The following is a 17,734-nucleotide window of genomic DNA, read 5'->3' as shown; positions in this document are numbered from 1 at the left end:
TAAAAAACCGAAGAAACGATCGATTTAGTTTACCAAATAAAATGGAATGTATTTATGTAAATTGTATGCAAGTTAGACTAGATCGCTTGATGAGTATAAACTTTCACGCGACATTTTGCCTCATCCAGTTTGTGCAACATTTTAAGGTGGCGTTAGTGTGCAGCATCTCCATCATTTGTTGCTCAGAAAGGCAATCTCGACTCACCTCGGTTATGACTGCATACAGAATCCGCTCTTGGGTTACAAGATGTTTGTTTCACTACTTCAGTGTTCTTTCAACCAAATTAAAAGTGCGCGTGAGCCTAGAGGTTGGCAGTCCTGTGCTGCATTTTTGACATTGCGCCTTTTACCGTCAAAGCAAAGGCCCCATCTTCTAGTCGCTCAGTCTAAATTTACGCCGTAGTGGCCTAAAAGTGACTCCCTCCCTCAACCCACTATCCCGTTGTACAATACAGAAATCATTCCGCCAGTAGCTGTTCTCAGCAAAGGAACATCTTGGTATGGCTTTCTGTCTCATTCTAACAAGGACATTCTCACAGAAGTTCCTTCTTTTTTTCATTGGTCCTCAGTCTCGACGCAAGACAGCATGCTAAGGTAGTCGGCCATTTGGCTACTCAACGTGAACTGATGCATTTTCAGCGCATTGTTTGGAAAGTGTCGCTTGTGACAAACAACTTCATTCAGTAGATTTAATGTCAGGCGGACAATTTTCACTTCGGAAGTTACACAAAGAAAGTTAAATTAAATAGCAATAATGTATTACTATAACAAATGTCATAAATCTCCCTACAGAATGAAAAGGAGGCTTCGCAATGCAGAAAAGACGAAAAAATGGAATTCGGGTGCCGATGCTGCCATGAGCTCCCCCCGCCCCCCGTTGGCTTGTCACGAACGAATGAATGAACGTGTGCTTAGTGGTGCAACGGCTGCCGGTATGGCCAAGGAGCTCCATGCTATTGTTAGTGACTTCGCAGTGGTGCACAAAGACAATGTTTGTCCAACACATTGAGGAAACTAGATGATCGTCCTCTGAGTGAACAGACAGTACTAGAGTACCGTCCCCAACAATCATCGGCTCAGAAGACAGGGAAGACACTCTTGTGCTTTCTCAGAACGTCTGGTTTGCGCGAACGGCTTTAACTCAAGCACTGTCCGTACACGTCTCTACACCTTCTCTCTCCCTTCTCTTTCTTCCCCCAGCGTAGGGTAGCCAACCAGATTCTTGACTGGTTAACATCCCTGCCTTCCTAAATTTCTCTCTCTCTCTGTCTCTCTCTCTCTCTCAGTGGTGTGATGAGTTCTATGTATTTGTTGTGATGTGGCTGCAAAGCGCGTAAAATCTACGTGTAATGAGATTATGGCGATGACTAATGATGTGTAGTATGAGCTTTAAAATGCACTGCTAAAAATAGCTACGATATGCAAAGTATGTCCGATGCAGAATTGGCTATAGCTGTACTGCCTCACCAGACCCCTTAAAACACAAGGGCCTGGAGGCATGTGCTATACAAAACTACTATCACAGCGGCATCCTTTGAAGAGAGGATGCGCTACGAATTTATGGGGCTAATAACATGTATGACAACATCTTTCATGAAACCTAGGACTGTGTTGGAATCAAAAAACTGTTCTGGACCAAGAAACATTACGGGGTGAAGAGGGATGTACTGCCGGTATGCTAGGGGGAAATGTCTCTTTCTGTCAGATTCGGCTTCCCGACACTACAGGAGGACGTGGAGGACGGTCAGCATCTCCCCGCATCTAGCACAGGCTGAAGTTTCATTTCCAGTAAAGAGAAAATTATTGATGCCAAATCTGTGTCCTATTCTGAGACGACAAAATAGAACTTCTGTTTGGCGTGACTATTTTCTTTAAGATACTGCATGTGTGGAATGAAAGTAAGCCTGGAGTCAAGTATAATACTTACAAATGTTGCCCTTTGTTGACAGGTATTTGTTGTCCACACAGTTCTACACAAGGATCTTGAACCAGGCCTCTCTTTCTTGTAAAAAGAATTAAAACAGAATTTTTGTGGGGTTGATTTTAAATCCGCTTTTGTCTGCCTTCTTAGACACCTTGTTCGAGACCTGCTATACCTGACTCTCGCGCACTGCGAGGTTACAAGATTTGAAGCCTACTTGAATGTCGTCCACGTAGACGGAATAAAAAATGGCCGGTGGTAATGAATCATGGAGTGCGGTCATCCTAACGATAGAGTGTGCAGCTGAGCACGCCTCCCTGGGGTACATCAGTTTCCTGTGCAAATGGACGTGGCAAACACTGCCGATTTTGACGCGGAAGGTACGATTGGACAACTAGCTTTCTATTAGGTTTAACATATTGCCACAGATGCCCATTCCCGACACGTCTCTCAAGATACGCAGCGCCCCGTTGTGTCGTACGCCTTCTGCATATCGAGGAATATGGATAAAAACTTTTTTGTGTACAAATGCGTCACGGATATTTCCTTCAATACGCACAAGATGATCGGTTGTGGACCACCCTTCTTAAGGCCACACTGATAGGGATCAAGCACTTTGTTCAGTTCAAGGAAATGTATGACTCGCCGATAAACCATTTTTTCAAATAACTTACAAAGGCAGCTAGTAAGAGCTAAGGGGCGGCAACTTGCCACCGAGGAAGGGTATTTACCCTGCTTCAAAACAGGGACCAAAATCGTTTCTTTGGGTGTGGATGGAAGGAATCCGGCAGCCCAAATAGTGTTGAAAAGTGCGAATAGTGAAACTTGTGTGTCAGTGTGCAAGTTTTTGATCATGTCATACCTGACTCTGTCAGGTCCCGGTTCCGAGCTCCTGCATACGATCAACGCAGCTCTGAACTCGGCAATATTGATAGGCCGGTTATACGATTCGTTTAGCCGGCATTTACGCGTGACTGGCTTACATTCTTCTATTTGTTTGTATTTAAGGAAGGACTGAGAATAATGGATTGAGCTTGACACGCTCAAAGTGCCCCTCAAAAGAGTCTGCCTGGTTTTGCAACGTATTCCCTTGGTCGTTCCCCTAAGGCAACGGATGAATTTGTTGCCCTTTAAGCTTTCTTAAGCTATTCCGCACTTTCGCCTCCTGTGTGTATGAATTTATACCTGAGAGAAGCCTCATCCAGCTTTCTTTCTTTGCCTGTCGTCGTGTCCGCCTACCCTGTAATTTGATCTTTTTAAACTGAATTATATTTTCTGCATTTGGAGATCTAAGCAATACGATCCATGCCTTATTGACTCTATCGCGTCTCTCTGCAGTCTTCGCTTCACTAGGGAACACGTCTTGTAAAGAAACCACCATTCGGGTAAACTTTTCAGCTGCATCAATAATGCTTCAAAGTGTTGTTTTCACTGGCTTTGCTTAACGAAAAATAACGAAAACATAGACGTTTCGCCAACTATGCGGGTGGCATCGTCAGTACACAATGACAACAAATGAGAGATACGTTGTTGCCATCATTTGTTGCCATCGTGTACTGACGATGCCACCCGCATAGGTGGCGAAACGTCTATGTTTTTGTTATTTTTCGTTAAGTAAAGCCAGTGAAAACAACACTTTGAAGCATGAGTTCCCCTGGCTTTTGGAACATTTTCTCATGCATCAATAATAAAAGCGGTAAATTGTGCAACAGCATCATCTATACTAAAATCCTTTATAAAATCTCGTGGTATATAAGTTGATTCTTCAAAGTGCTCCCAGTGAGCCAATGCTAATTTCCATCGAGGAATAGAGGGAGGGTTCTCATGCAGAGTTATCAGGTTTAATGTTAAAGCAAAGTGGTCACTTCCAAAAAAGTTTATTGACGACGTTCCATCCCAGGTGAGGAACACGAGAAGCAGAGCCAAATGCTAGATCTATCGATGAATACTAGTTTTGCTGTACGCTGTAATAGGTCGACTCATTCTTATTCAACAGGCAGCCACTGGAGGTCAGAAGGAAATTTTCAATAAATCGACCTCTCGCGTCGCATCGCGAGTCTTCCCACATCGTGTTGTGGGCGTTAAAATCACCCCCGAGTACGTAGCAGTCCGGAAGCTGATCAATGAGATTATAGAACTCGCCGTTCCTGAAATTATAGTTAGGGGGTATGTATATAGAGCACACTGTGACCAGTTTACTGAAAAGAATTGCCCGAACTGACACAGCATCAAGCGGCGTCTGACGGGCGACGTGTTGACAAGCTATAGACTTGCGGGCAACTATTGCTACACGGCCGCAGGCGTTAACTTCATCACAGTGTTTTCGGAAGATGGTATAATTGCGAAGAAAGTTTGTGTTTGTAGGTTTCAGATGTGTATCTTGAACACAGCAACTTTGGATTGTGTTTGTGTAGGAGCTCTCTAATATCGTCGAGATTATGAAGAAGTCCTCTAACATTCCATTGGAGTAATTGTGTATCAATTATGATCAATGTGCTTTGTGCTGTGTGTTTAGAGACCAAGATTAGCGCGCGGGCCCTCTCCAGGCGCTTTGACGCGAGGTTTGTCTTTTTTTGGAACGATCGTGAGAATTTCGCCGTTCCATGGGCGCTGGCGGCGCCGTCTGGCTGGTCGTTGTATCCATTGCCTCTTACGAAGCGCTGGACACGCGCTCTTGCGAGCGCTGTGCGTGACATGAAGGCCTCGACACGTCGGACAAGACCTTTGAGGCCACCGGCCCGCAGGTCAATGGCCGTTTCTGCTGAGGTGGCGGAGCAGCGCCTGCTGCAGCCACCGGTGGGGGGGGGAGGGGGGGAGGGGAGTCAGAGGGTGTCACCGCCGGCTCACTGCGTGTGGGCCGGACAGCCACCGGAAGCCGTTGTGTCGCTGCCCCCTGACGCGTCATATCGGCAAAAGTGTTCTTGGGCAGGTAGGATACCCTCCTGCGTGCCTCCTTGAAATTTATGTTTTCCTTTTCTTTCTTTCAGGATGGGCACGACCGCGAGTATGCAGCGTGCTGCCCACCACAGTTTACAGTGGTGAGAGTTTTCACAAGATTTAGATGTGTCCTCATGAGCACTGCATTTCGCACAAGTGAGGCGGCCTCGGCCTGTGGCCGAACTGTGACCGAAACGTTGGCATTTAAAACACCGAAAGGGATTTGGCACGTAAGGCCAACTTGAAGCTTAAGGTATGTACCCGGCCTCGATGGACTCGCGGAGAACACTTGAGCCGAAGGTGAGTGTCAGGTGTTTGGTCTGGATTTCTTTGCCATCCCGCCTCATCTGAATTATTTTAACATTAACAACTTCCTGCTCACTGAAGCCCTCCAAAAGTTCAGCCTCAGTCAGCTCGAACAAATAATCGTCCGACACAACGCCGCGGGTAGTGTTCATGGTGCGGTGCGGGGTTACTGTTACTTCAACATCCCGAACTGGCACTAGACTGGGTTGCATTTCATACTGTTTATGATCATGAAGTTCCAAGAGGAGATCACCACTTGGCATCCTTGATGCCTTGTAGCCTGATCCAAGTGCCTCGATTAGACTTAGAAACTAGAAAAGGGGAGATTGTTCATACTTGTTTATCCGTTTTCAGTGATTGACGTGGAATCGTGGGAAATTTGGTCTTTGACGTCCAAAGAACTGAAACACATCGTCGGTGTGCCCTCTTTTTTGAGGGCTACCAGGAAGTGGAGAGGAGGAACTAGCCATAAGGATATCTGGATACTTCGGCAGCAACGCTAGCCACCCATCGTGGAGCCCTACAAGGGCACGCTGCGGGACCTGTGGAGCAGGTCTTGCAAATGCCAGCGGAACATTACCGCAATAACGGAATATGACATAACCTGAGTAGGCTACTCCCACAGTTTTCACCCTCGTTGCCTAGAAAATCGAAAGTAATGCAGAACAGAAGAGAAGACAGGAAAGACTAAAGGTGCGAGAGAAAGACGAAGATTGGAAAGGGGGATAAGAAAAGGCAACTACCGATTTCCCCCGAATGGTTCAGTCCGGAGGTGCCATCTACGTGAAGCCGAGGCTAAAGGGCTGTGTTGCCTCTGACGAGAGGCCTTAAAGGTCCAAACGCTCGACATCAGCTCAACCACCAGGATCCCCTTTCTCCCCGGAAACGGGTAAGCCACGCACGGTTAGACGCGAGAGGGTCCAACGATCGTGGTGGTGTCGCAACACGCCAAACCGCTGCTGATGCAGACGCCCTTGCGGGATGGGTCGTCACGACGTCTTGTATTTGGACAGCATTTGCATGGCCCTATAATTAATAGATTCTCGCTCAAACAGTACATTGCGTGTGAATGAACCAGATATTTTGAGAGTGGATAGAACCAGGAGGTGTGAAGAGCGCGTGGCATTTTCTTTGCCCGGAGGTGTCGCCCTACGAGAAGCTCAACGCAGCAAATAATGAAAACTAATCCTGTTCCAAGACTGCCCAAATACGAGAAAAATAAACTAATTCCTGACGTCACACCTATACAATAGTAGTGAGGTTGCAACATACAAATTTAGGGAGGAAAAGTGCTGGTCTTTATTTATTCAGTTATCAACACTTTTGTTCACGTAATCAATAAGTACAGCTCGGAAAGAATACTTTATCATCGTCAACTGGTTTCCAGCGGTTGGCAGCAGAGAATGTATACATACTTATGATTGCTGTTTTCTAACAATCCCTGCGCTTGAACTAGTTTTTAACATGACGAACCCGCAACATATAATTGACTGCACGACAAACACCCTCCATCCGCAAAGTGGAAACTAATGTTCCGGATGTGTGCAGACTGTACACCAGCCTCTCCTCCTTAATAAAACGAATGTTCGCAGCTTTCATGGTCGATAGTAAAGAATTTCTAAAGCTAGCAAGAATCTCCCAGCGAATAAAGTATAGATCTGTTATAGAATGTCCATCTCGTGCCAAAACCATTTGAACCCGGTCTTTGCATGCACATTATATGCTGTTATTTTTACTTCGGTATGCTAAAAAGGTTAGTACATTCTTTCAGTGTTCCCCAAATTTAAAAAAAAATGTCTTATATTTTTTCACAACTTCAAGTTTTTAGAAAATTTTGCAACATTAGGCGCAGCCAAGGGAATGTGGAGGGTGTTTTTTGTTATTTCGTCACCCATTTTGCTGACACCGGTTATTTTCAAGCCGAATTTAGGACACTCAATTCAGGAAAAAGCTGGACGCACTTTGCCATCATACTCAAACAGCGAGTTGAATCGGTGGCGCACGCCACGAGAGGTATGAGAAGCCATCGTGCACGGTCTACATAGCAAGTGAAAAATTCTCACCGCAAATCTGAGCAGAAGGGATGTTTTGCCGCTCCACCTTTCTCCAAGAACGACAATATTCAACAAGGTATCACTGCGAACAGAAGAAAGATAATCGCAAGCACTTATCATGAGTCGGTTTCATGTGCGAAAGTTTCAATTTGTAAATGTCCCTTGGCTCCTCACAAAACACTGCTCTACCACGGCAAATTTCTTAATAGCAAAAATTTCACTGTCACATCTCGCAGTTCAGGGCGTAACGTGCGCAAAAACTACGTCATATTTCATGTGCCTGTGCGCAATTACTGGCATTTCTGAATATCTGCTTTAGATATAAATCAAAGCTTCTTTGAGCTGGAGCGTTGTTGTGCCATTACCACAAGCCCGGATTCCGAATCTGCAAGATGCGGAATCTATCCTGCGAGCGCCATAATTCTCCCTTCACAAGTCAAGATGCTGCGCCGTCGTGCGGGAGAAGCCTCGGCGAGCAGCGTGTTTGGACGTGTCCGCGTGTGCCAGACAGCCCGGCGCCGCACCTCCCTTTGCCTGGAGGTCACCGCGCGCGCGAACTTTGAACCGGGTGGCCAGCGCGGTCGCTGGTTGGACCCCTCGGACGACCGTCGTGTGCTGACTTTGTATTGGGCCGTTTGAGTGACAATGGTCCTCGGGGATTATAAAAGCAGCGACACGCCGCTCGAAAACAGGATCCGCCGACCTCACCGGGAGAGAGTGTCGCTCCCGACTGGGGTGAGATGTGTCACGCGTTTTCGCCGGACGTCGTCGTGCGAGAACAGTCGCGTTTGTTGTGAGCACTCGGCCCCAGTGCCGACCCGTTCATGTCCTGTATGATAACCTGTATATAATGTATAAAGTCCCTTTTGTTATTCTCATCGACGCCAGGCTCGGAGTCTTCGCTACCAACGCTCTGTCACGAAACGGGTGACGAGCGCTACGGGACCACAAAGCCGTAACACTGGTGGCACCGGTTGGGTGTCGTAACACTGGTGGCACCGGTTGGAAGTTCATAACACTGGATGGCAGCTACGGGATTGACCGGCATCAGCTACCTCGGCGCGGTGAGTGCCTGAAGTTTACCTCAAACACCAGACTTTCTCTGACACAGGTTATAGTAGCTCAGGGATTGACTTGGTGTTGCATTGTGTTTAACCTTGTGTGTTTCAAGCCTAGTAAGAGTGTTTTGAAAACCAGGGGATGCTGAGAGGGTAAACAGGGCAGTGTGTGATATACTTGCATATGTCTTACTAGTAGTGTTATAGTAGCGTACGGCAGGTATATTCAAAAAGGGTAAACAGCAGGAGGACAGTGTGAACGATGGAGAAGTACAAGGTGAAGGAACTTCTCGAAATTTGTGAGGAGTTGGGCATTGAGTTGGGCTCAACCAAAAGAAAGAATGCGATCCTTGAGGTCATGAGGACTGGGGACGTAACGGCTGAGGAGGCCGCTGAGGCCTTGGCGGGTATCAATGAACGTCGGGAAAGGGAGGAAAGGAGAGAACAGGAACGTCGCGAAGAGGAAAAGGAGGAAAGGAGAGAGATTCGTGAGCACGAGCTTAAAATGAAAGAGTTGGAGACCCGAAATAGCTCGCCAGCGCCTAGTCTCACTTCTAATGTTCCAAGAATACGCGATCAACTTCCACCCTTTGTCGTCGGAGAGGATATGGCCAAATACCTCGTGAAATTTGAGCACGTGTGCGAACGGAATAGCATTGAGCGATCCCTTTGGGCACAGAATCTGTTAGCGTTGCTTCCTGGGGAGGCATCAGACGTAATAACTTGCTTATCGAAAGAGGCGTTCGAGAGCTACAGTGATGTGAAGGAAGCGCTACTGCGGAAGTACAAATTGTCGCCCGAAGCTTTCCGGCAGAGGTTCCGGTATGCAAAAAAGGGCAAGGAGTCGAATGTTGACTTCGCGTTTCGTCTAAAAGCCGACCTGGTGGAATGGCTGAAGGGCGAAGAGGTTTACGACGACCGCGACAAAATTGTCGAATGCATCGCGTTGGAGCAGTTCTACCGTTGCATTGATGAGGATGTCCGGCTCTGGCTGCAAGATAGGCTAAAGGAGGTTAAGCTAAACAAGGCAGCAGAGTTAGCGGAAGAGTATTACACCCGCCGCAGCTTGCACAGCAAGGCAGTGCGCGTAGAAAAAGCAGAAAGGAGAGATGGGTTTTCCGGGAAGTCCGACGAACGGAAGCAAATCACGCGTCGCGAGTTTCGGAAAGACGAGTCCATTACCAAAGAAACTGTAAGGGAAGGACAGAATGCATCTCAGAATGCTAACGATGGTCCCAAGCAGCGAAACGATACGACGCGTTCTTTTGAAAAACGGAAGCCGTTAACCTGCTACAATTGCAAAAAGCAAGGGCACATCGCTGCAAGCTGCCCAGAGAGAATTGCTTTCGCAACGATACAGGAAACTCACAAGAACATACGTCTATTGGAGCCCTATGTGCAGGAAATTAAGGTAAACGGCAAGAAGTGCCGAGCACTGCGGGACTCTGCAGCAACTATGGACGTTGTTCACCCGTCTTTCGTCTCCTTGACTGATTTTACGGGAGAGTGCGTTAGGATACGGCAAGTGGCCGAGAAGGAGAGTGTCTGTTTACCGATCGCAACGGTTATCATTGAAGGAGAGTTTGGAAAACTTAACACCGAAGCCGCTGTGTCAGCCGCCCTCCCGGAGCAATTTTCCTACCTCTTCTCAAATAGCTCGGAGCAGCTGCTGAGGGATCAGGGCAAATCATTCTTTGCCGACGTGGCGTACATGGCCCCCACGCGATCCCAAGCGCGCCCGCTGTCGAGGGAACTTGACTTAGCGTCGGTGAGCGAAAGGCGGTGCGGCACACGGACTGATCAAGGTAACTTGAGTGGTGAGCAGTCACGGGAGAGGCAGAGCTCGGAGGCTGGCCTAGACGAGCGGGTCCTGGAAGTGAGTGGGAGTGACGCGTACAGTGCTAGCCGCGATATAGACGCGACGCCGCAATTAGGCGACGCGGGCTCCACACTCGCTCCGGTTTCCGCCAGCCGGCAGGAGCAGGCTGCAGTTGAAAGAGAAAGTCTGATTCGCGAGCAACAGGAAGGCTGTTCATTAGCCGATCTGAGGAAGAGCGTCAAACGGGGAGTGAAAAAAAAGAGGGTTTCATTTGGCAAAGAATCTGGCTTATCGTACCGCGGCTACACGGATAAGCAGGGTCGCAAATATAAGCAGCTTCGGATTCCGCGAAAATATCGCCGGGAAAAATGAATGACCTCATTTGCTTCCTCAGAAGTATGGTTTCGGTCCAAAGCGATTTCAAGGGGACCATTCTATTTGTCATTATTATTGCTGATTATTAATTGTTTCTATTTTGGTGTGTTGTTGATTTGAAAACTGATTGTTTGAGCCTTGTGTGCTAGATCGTACACCTGCCTCTTGTTGCAGCGGGAGCAAAAAGAGGGATAGCAATTTAGTTAGGTTGATTGGAATTATGGCCTTGTCTGGTGTTTGACGGGAGACAGAGGGCACTTGTTCGTGTTGGGTGTTGCCTTTTGCCGGTCGGTTTTGCAAGCTGCAGAACGACCAAGCGGGACCAGTGGCGAGAAGCAAGGTCTTAGGAACGACCCGAGCGGAGCTGGTCAAGGTGCCTTGGCGACGACGCGGTGAGCAGAGCTCCTGTCCTGGCGAGTCGGACCTGGGCACGTGAAGTTACCTGGCGTCCCGACACTGGACGTGAACTTGGACGAGCCTGACGAACGTGCGCGCCTGGCATCCGAGCCACGTGGAGGCAGCTCGTCTTCCCGGCGCCTTATCTGAGGGCGGGGATGCTGTTGTGCCATTACCACAAGCCCGGATTCCGAATCTGCAAGATGCGGAATCTATCCTGCGAGCGCCATAATTCTCCCTTCACAAGTCAAGATGCTGCGCCGTCGTGCGGGAGAAGCCTCGGCGAGCAGCGTGTTTGGACGTGTCCGCGTGTGCCAGACAGCCCGGCGCCGCACCTCCCTTTGCCTGGAGGTCACCGCGCGCGCGAACTTTGAACCGGGTGGCCAGCGCGGTCGCTGGTTGGACCCCTCGGACGACCGTCGTGTGCTGACTTTGTATTGGGCCGTTTGAGTGACAATGGTCCTCGGGGATTATAAAAGCAGCGACACGCCGCTCGAAAACAGGATCCGCCGACCTCACCGGGAGAGAGTGTCGCTCCCGACTGGGGTGAGATGTGTCACGCGTTTTCGCCGGACGTCGTCGTGCGAGAACAGTCGCGTTTGTTGTGAGCACTCGGCCCCAGTGCCGACCCGTTCATGTCCTGTATGATAACCTGTATATAATGTATAAAGTCCCTTTTGTTATTCTCATCGACGCCAGGCTCGGAGTCTTCGCTACCAACGCTCTGTCACGAAACGGGTGACGAGCGCTACGGGACCACAAAGCCGTAACACTGGTGGCACCGGTTGGGTGTCGTAACACTGGTGGCACCGGTTGGAAGTTCATAACAGCGTGTACTAGAACCTTGGTGCAGGGGTGGTAGTGCTTTTCTCTCAAAGGTGCTCCTTGACTTCCTTGTGGACGGGGGTCTCGACAAGGTACTCTAGTTATTTCTTACTGTGAGTGCTTGTTTAGGTTGTGTGCATGTGTATCGCGTATGAATGGGTTACTTCACGCACAACCTCTGCCAGTTCCAGTAGCATGCATGACCCGGCAAACATCTCCAGCATCTATTACAGCTTTCTCTCTCTCCCTCTCTCTCTCACTCTCTCTCGCTGCTCGGTGCAGTGACAAGACCCAATTTCCCGAAACAAAAGGTATAACGTAATGCTTCTTGGCTGCAGTTCCCAAATTTAGATTCAGTGCATTGCACCCTTGACACAAAATGTCTCTAAAACGTGACAATAATGTGCGATGACGAGGCGGCAGCTCACGGTCTGCAAGGCCTTGAACCCATCACACAGGCTCAAGAATCGTGCTCAGATATAACCCTGTGCTTTCCTTGTACGCTCTGCTTCGAAAACCATCGGTAAATCTGGCGCTATTGAAGAGTTTCAGTTTGTCCATGAAGCAGCATTCGTCATTCGAACGACAAATACCGACTTACTGATGAGGTGTACGGCAAAATACGACGCTGGTAGCGGAATCTTAAGACATAGAGTCTGAAAGAGGGCACACAAAGCACGTACTGTATTGAGTTACCTTATTCTATTCCTGTTGTAAACTGTTGGTAGCCACGTAATCCCCAATGCACAGTCTGTTTATGACTTTGCTTAAACGATAGCACTAACATGACATACAAACATTTCGAACGTACTGCAGTTGAGCAAAGCGTCACAAAAGGTCGCCACTATGCAGCGGCCGTCCATGGCTGCGGTAATACAGCAATCCGCAAGCGCTGAGATGTTTACAGACGTGCTAAAACTCTCCATTCATATCGCTGGGCGTGCAGAACTGCTCTGTTCAGTGTGTCCCATTTCTCCTTTCTGCAGCTAATCGTTAACCACCGTTACCCGCCGTGGTTGCTCAGTGGCTGTGATGTTGGGCTGTTTATACTGCTGAGCACGAGGTCGCGGGATCGAATCCCGGCCACGGCGGCCGCATTTCGATGGGGGCGAAATGCGAAAACACCCGTATACTTGGATTTAGGTGCACGTTAAAGAAACCCAGGTTGTCGAAATTTCCGGAGTCCTCCACTACGGCGTGCCTCATAATCAGAAAGTGGTTTTGGCACATAAAACCCCACAATTTTTTTAACCATCGTTTTTACTGGTGACGAAGAGCATCTACAGAGCAAGCATATGCAAAACCAATGGCTACTCAAGTCATGGTGACTTCGTGTACTATCAGTAGAGACGAGATTTTAGGTAAACGCCAATTTTGTTCTTTGCTTAGTAATAAACTATTTTCATTATAGAGTGATGAAAATTAAGTTTTACTGTTTTTTTTTAATTAAGCACTGGGAAGTGCGGGAAGTTCACCTACGCAAATAAGTTATGTGGCCAGGGCCAGGGAGACACAAAATGAGATGATAGTTATCACTGTCCGCCGGCCAATCAACTAAAATTAAATAATTAACTTTTTAGTGACTGCAGTAAGCGGGAATGTTTGTACTGCAAAGGTAGAGGCACTCGTGATTCTACACAGTTCCATTTGGCAGAATTACTCTACCACGCCCATGTTCCGAGAAATCCGGCAGCAAATTTTAATTTCCGTTCGCGCGATTGCGCATGCAAAACAGACAGGACCGGCGCAAAGCTCTTTCCTGATGTGACGCGGCTGTTGCGTGCGGCGTTTAGCCTGAAAGCGGGACGCAGTCGTAGGCAAAGGTGATAATTGTTACCCTTTCACTCTCGGCTGGCGTATCCAAGGAATGACTGCTGGAGCGGCGTACGCAGTAATCATTATCCTATAAAACGCCAGCATAGAAAAAAATTCGACACGTCTTTGTACGACTTGAGATCGCACCGGGACATTATCTCCTCAACGCGTTAGCTTCACTGCCATCTACTAGACTGCTTCCGCCATGGCGGCGCCTTTGGAACGACAATCAAGAAAAACCATGTTAGGATCCACTGGTGCTGACATGGCTGCTTCCACCGGGACGAGGCACTACCGAAAACAAGATTGTGATTCTTACAATGGCTGAGATTGTCTTACTGTACGCGGCTGTACGCGGCTCGCCACCCAGACCGTCCACTTCCAGCTAAGTCAACCTTCATAAGCATCTTTCAGCGCTTTCGCACAACAGCCTCTGGCCACCATCAGAGACACACCAATAAGACAATTGTCGATGAAGCTGTCGAAAGTGACGTTCTCGTGTACGTAACGTTGATACCACAAATCAGTGTCCGACAAATTGCTTATGAGCACGGACGCAGCTTCGCAACAGTCGCAAATGTGCCAAAGAAGCATAGGGTCCATCCGTACCATGTTTGCATTCACCGGAACCTAAGTGAGGTGCACTTTGAAAGGCGACTTGACTTCTGCAATTGGGGCCTGATCAAAATTGATGAATAAAGAGTTCCTTCAAAGAGTTATCTGAACAGATGAAGCTCGGTTTTGCAGTATGGTACTGTGAACGTTCAGAACACCCATCATAGGTCCTAAAAAAATCCCCTCTGGCTATAGCAACACAAATACCAAGTTCACTAGAATGTCAATGTGTGGTGTGGCATACTGTACTTTTTTCCGTTCCGGTGTTCCGTCATGCTGGAACCATACTTGGCGCAGGTCATTCAGGAGAAGATTTGATACGAAGTTGTTGACTGCAATGCTTAGTATTTATTTCGTGTTCTTCTTTCCGTTCAGAACAACCAGAACGGAAAGAAATACGCGAAATAAACACTAAGCATTGTAGTCAACAACTTCGTATCCAATCTTCTCCTGAATGACCTGCGCCAAGTATGGTTCCAGCATGACGGAGCACCACCACGTTTCTCCACCTCTGCGAAGAGTTGGTTGGACTGTCATTTTCCCCGACAATGGATTCGGTCCGCAGAAGCGATGTTTTGGCCGCCGACATCCCGTGACCTTTCTCCGCTCGACTTTCTTCTTTGGGGCTACGTTAAAGATCGAGTTTAGGCAACAAGGGCCATTGACATTAATGACATGAAGAACAGCACAATAGCTGCCTGTGCGAGCATCGGCCCAGAAGTACCGGGCAAAGTCATCGAGTCAATGGGAGAGCTGTTTATGCTTCGCGTTGCTGTGGACGGAAAGGATTATGAACATTTTTAAAACATTGATTTCTTGATGGGTGTCGTGTTTCCATGAAAAGTGAGATTTGGGCATGAGCACACCGACTTTAAAATAGCAGAACAAAATATTTCTTACCACGGCTAATTCTGTTTTTGTTGTTGTTGATGGTACTTGAAATTAAAATTACAATATTTAATAATTAGCAGCCACCCTATTTGCATCACCCAGTCCGAGATAATGCCGGCTCATCTATCGCCGCTACGCAGGGGCACTGCTCTCCGCCTTCTCCGCTCGTGCCATTATCTCGGCATGGCAGATACCACTATCGTTACAGTCTGCGTGGTTGCCTGTTTCGACAGCGGAGTTATCTTTACCTATGCCTCTGCCCCGCTTCCGGACGAAACGCCACACGCAACAGCCGCCTACCATCTGGGAGGAACTTTGCGCCCATCGTCATTGTCTTACATGCGTAACCACGCGAATGGAAACTAAAATTTGCAGCCAGATATCTCGGAACACGGGCGTGCTAGACGAATTCTGCCACGTGGAACTGTGTAGAATCACGACTACCTCTAACTTTTTAATACAAACATGTCCGCTTACTGCAGTCGCAAAAAAACTTAATTGCTCAGTTTTAGTTAACTGGCCGGCAGACAATGACAAATATCATCTCGCATTGTGTCCTCCTGGACACATAACTTTTCTGCGTAGGTGAATTTAACGTACCTTCCAGCGTCTAAATTTAAGAAATCCGTAAAACTTAATTTTGATCGCTCTGTATGAGCATGAATTGAGCGTTAAGAAAGTTTGTAGTACTGTTTTATAATGCGTTAGGGCTTATATATAAACGCCTATTTTCAACATCGGCGTCTACAAAACAATGCTTAGCCCCAATTTCACATTCGAGTGCAGTTTCAGATGCGTATGTTACGCTGTAATATTGATTGTTCTGAACTCTACCTGGTCCAACCACAACGCCCGGGCCCGGTTTACGTTATTGTCCTTGTGGTCTTATAGCGGTCTGGCAGTCTGCTCTGCGTTTCTCAGTCATGCCGCACAGAAAGACAACCAATAATGCGTTGATTCGGCAGTGAACACTTGACCCGACGGGCTTCAGGTGGAGAGAGCGCGTTTTGCTAACTGTGCGACTGAATTGAAAATCCAGCGCTGAAACTACTCCTACAGAAGTACCGCAACCACAGCGTGCCATCTGAGTCAACACTGCAGAAGAACTACCTTCAGTATGAATATGAAGAACCATTAGAAAGTATCAAAGACCTTGGCGACTCTTACATTTGGGTTTCCGTTAATGAGACGACAAACGTGAAGTGATGCTTTGTCACTCACTTTCTAGCTCGGAAATTTGCAGCAGACGAAAAGCCAAGGCCTATTCTAGTGTGCTCGAAGACTTCGGAGAGAACAAACGGAGAGTATATAGCGTATCTTATAAACCAGTCCCTCAAAGTACTGTCATACAGACGCCGAAGACGCAGAGGTTCTGTTACTTTACACAGACGTCGCAGCCTACATGCACAAGGCTAATCAACTGCTGAAGACCTTCTACCCACAAGTGGTGCATCTCACATGCCTGGCACACGCGCTTTTCTAGGCATGCCCTACGCACGTAGCAAGCCTTTGTGAAGAACTGAGGAAGCACTTCAAGGAGGTTAACGAGCTTACTGCTTCAGTCAAGGCCCGGGACCGTATCCTGTAGGCGCCCTCTGGCGCTCGCACGCCCAAGGAGTAGTTCCCGGACGTACCACTTCCGCCAGAGCCCGTCATCACAAGATGGTAAACATAACTAGAAGCAGCTGAGTATTATATCTGCAACTTGCCTGAAGTGATGGCAGTGATCAACGCCTTTTCAGGTGAAAGAGTGCTTCAGTCCGAAAGGGTCAAGCTCTCTGAGGCTAGGCTCAAAGTTCTATGAGGATAGCCTCCAAGAAGAGCTCACATGTTCGTTCGCCAACTTCACCTTCTTCGCAAACACTATAAAGAAACTTAAAAGTTCGGGCGAAACTCTAATTAGCTGCATTGCGCTAATTCTGGACGCACAGCAACGAATCACCACCGTTCCTAAGGGACCAGTAGACGAAAAAGTAGGTGTGAAGTGATAATCAATCTTCTACAATAACCAAGGAGTTTCTATCCTCAAAGATTTATCGTGAGTTTTTGCCGCTGAGCACTCTAGAACTCGAATTAGGCTAGACTTGAGGAGGGAACGGAAGAAACTGATACATAAGAAGCCGATCAATGAGTTAGCGGTAAGAGAGAAAACAGAGGAATTCCGGATCGAGCTACAGAACCGGTATATTGAGCTTTAACTCAGGAAGAGGACCTTAGTTTGAAGCAATGAACGACAATCTTGTGGGCATCTTTAAGGAGCGTACAACAGAAGTCATTGATAACTCCGTTAGACAGGATACCAGTAAGCTATCGCAGGAGACGAAAGATCTGATCAAGAAACGCCAAAGGATGCAAGCCTCTAACCCTACAGCTGAAATAGAACTGGCACAATCGTCCAAGTTCATCAACAAGCGTAAGGCAGCTGACATAAGGAAGTATAATATGCATAGAATTTCACATGCTCTCAGCAACGGAGGAAGCCTAAAACCAGTGAAGAAGAAACTAGGAATAGGCAAGAATCAGATGCATGCGTTAAGAGACAAAGCCGGCAATATCATATATATATATATATATATATATATATATATATATATATATATATATATATATATATATATATATATATATTTGGATGAAATAGTTCAAGGGGCTGAGGAGTTCTATAGAGATTTATACAATACCAGTGGCACTCACGACGACAATGGAAGACAGAATAGTCTAG

General features: G+C 47.5%; 2 protein-coding genes across 3 annotated transcripts in view; one reads left to right on the top strand and one right to left on the bottom strand.

The window, feature by feature from the left end:
* The window catches only part of LOC135906786 (ras-related protein ORAB-1-like), a 170,622-nt gene that overhangs the window by 62,264 nt on the left and 90,624 nt on the right, over positions 1–17,734 (top strand). The gene's annotated exons all lie outside the window — the stretch shown is intronic.
* Positions 1–17,734, bottom strand: part of LOC135906830 (ras-related protein Rab-1A-like) — a 28,540-nt gene that overhangs the window by 8,257 nt on the left and 2,549 nt on the right. The window contains exon 2 of the mRNA XM_065438424.2: positions 7,228–7,300. Within this exon, the coding sequence (XP_065294496.2) occupies positions 7,228–7,300 (73 nt within the window). The remainder of the gene's footprint in view (positions 1–7,227; positions 7,301–17,734) is intronic.

Source organism: Dermacentor albipictus, chromosome 7 (assembly GCF_038994185.2).
Source record: "Dermacentor albipictus isolate Rhodes 1998 colony chromosome 7, USDA_Dalb.pri_finalv2, whole genome shotgun sequence".
Taxonomy (NCBI): Eukaryota; Metazoa; Arthropoda; class Arachnida; order Ixodida; family Ixodidae; genus Dermacentor; species Dermacentor albipictus.
This window is presented reverse-complemented; position numbering and strand designations above follow the sequence as displayed.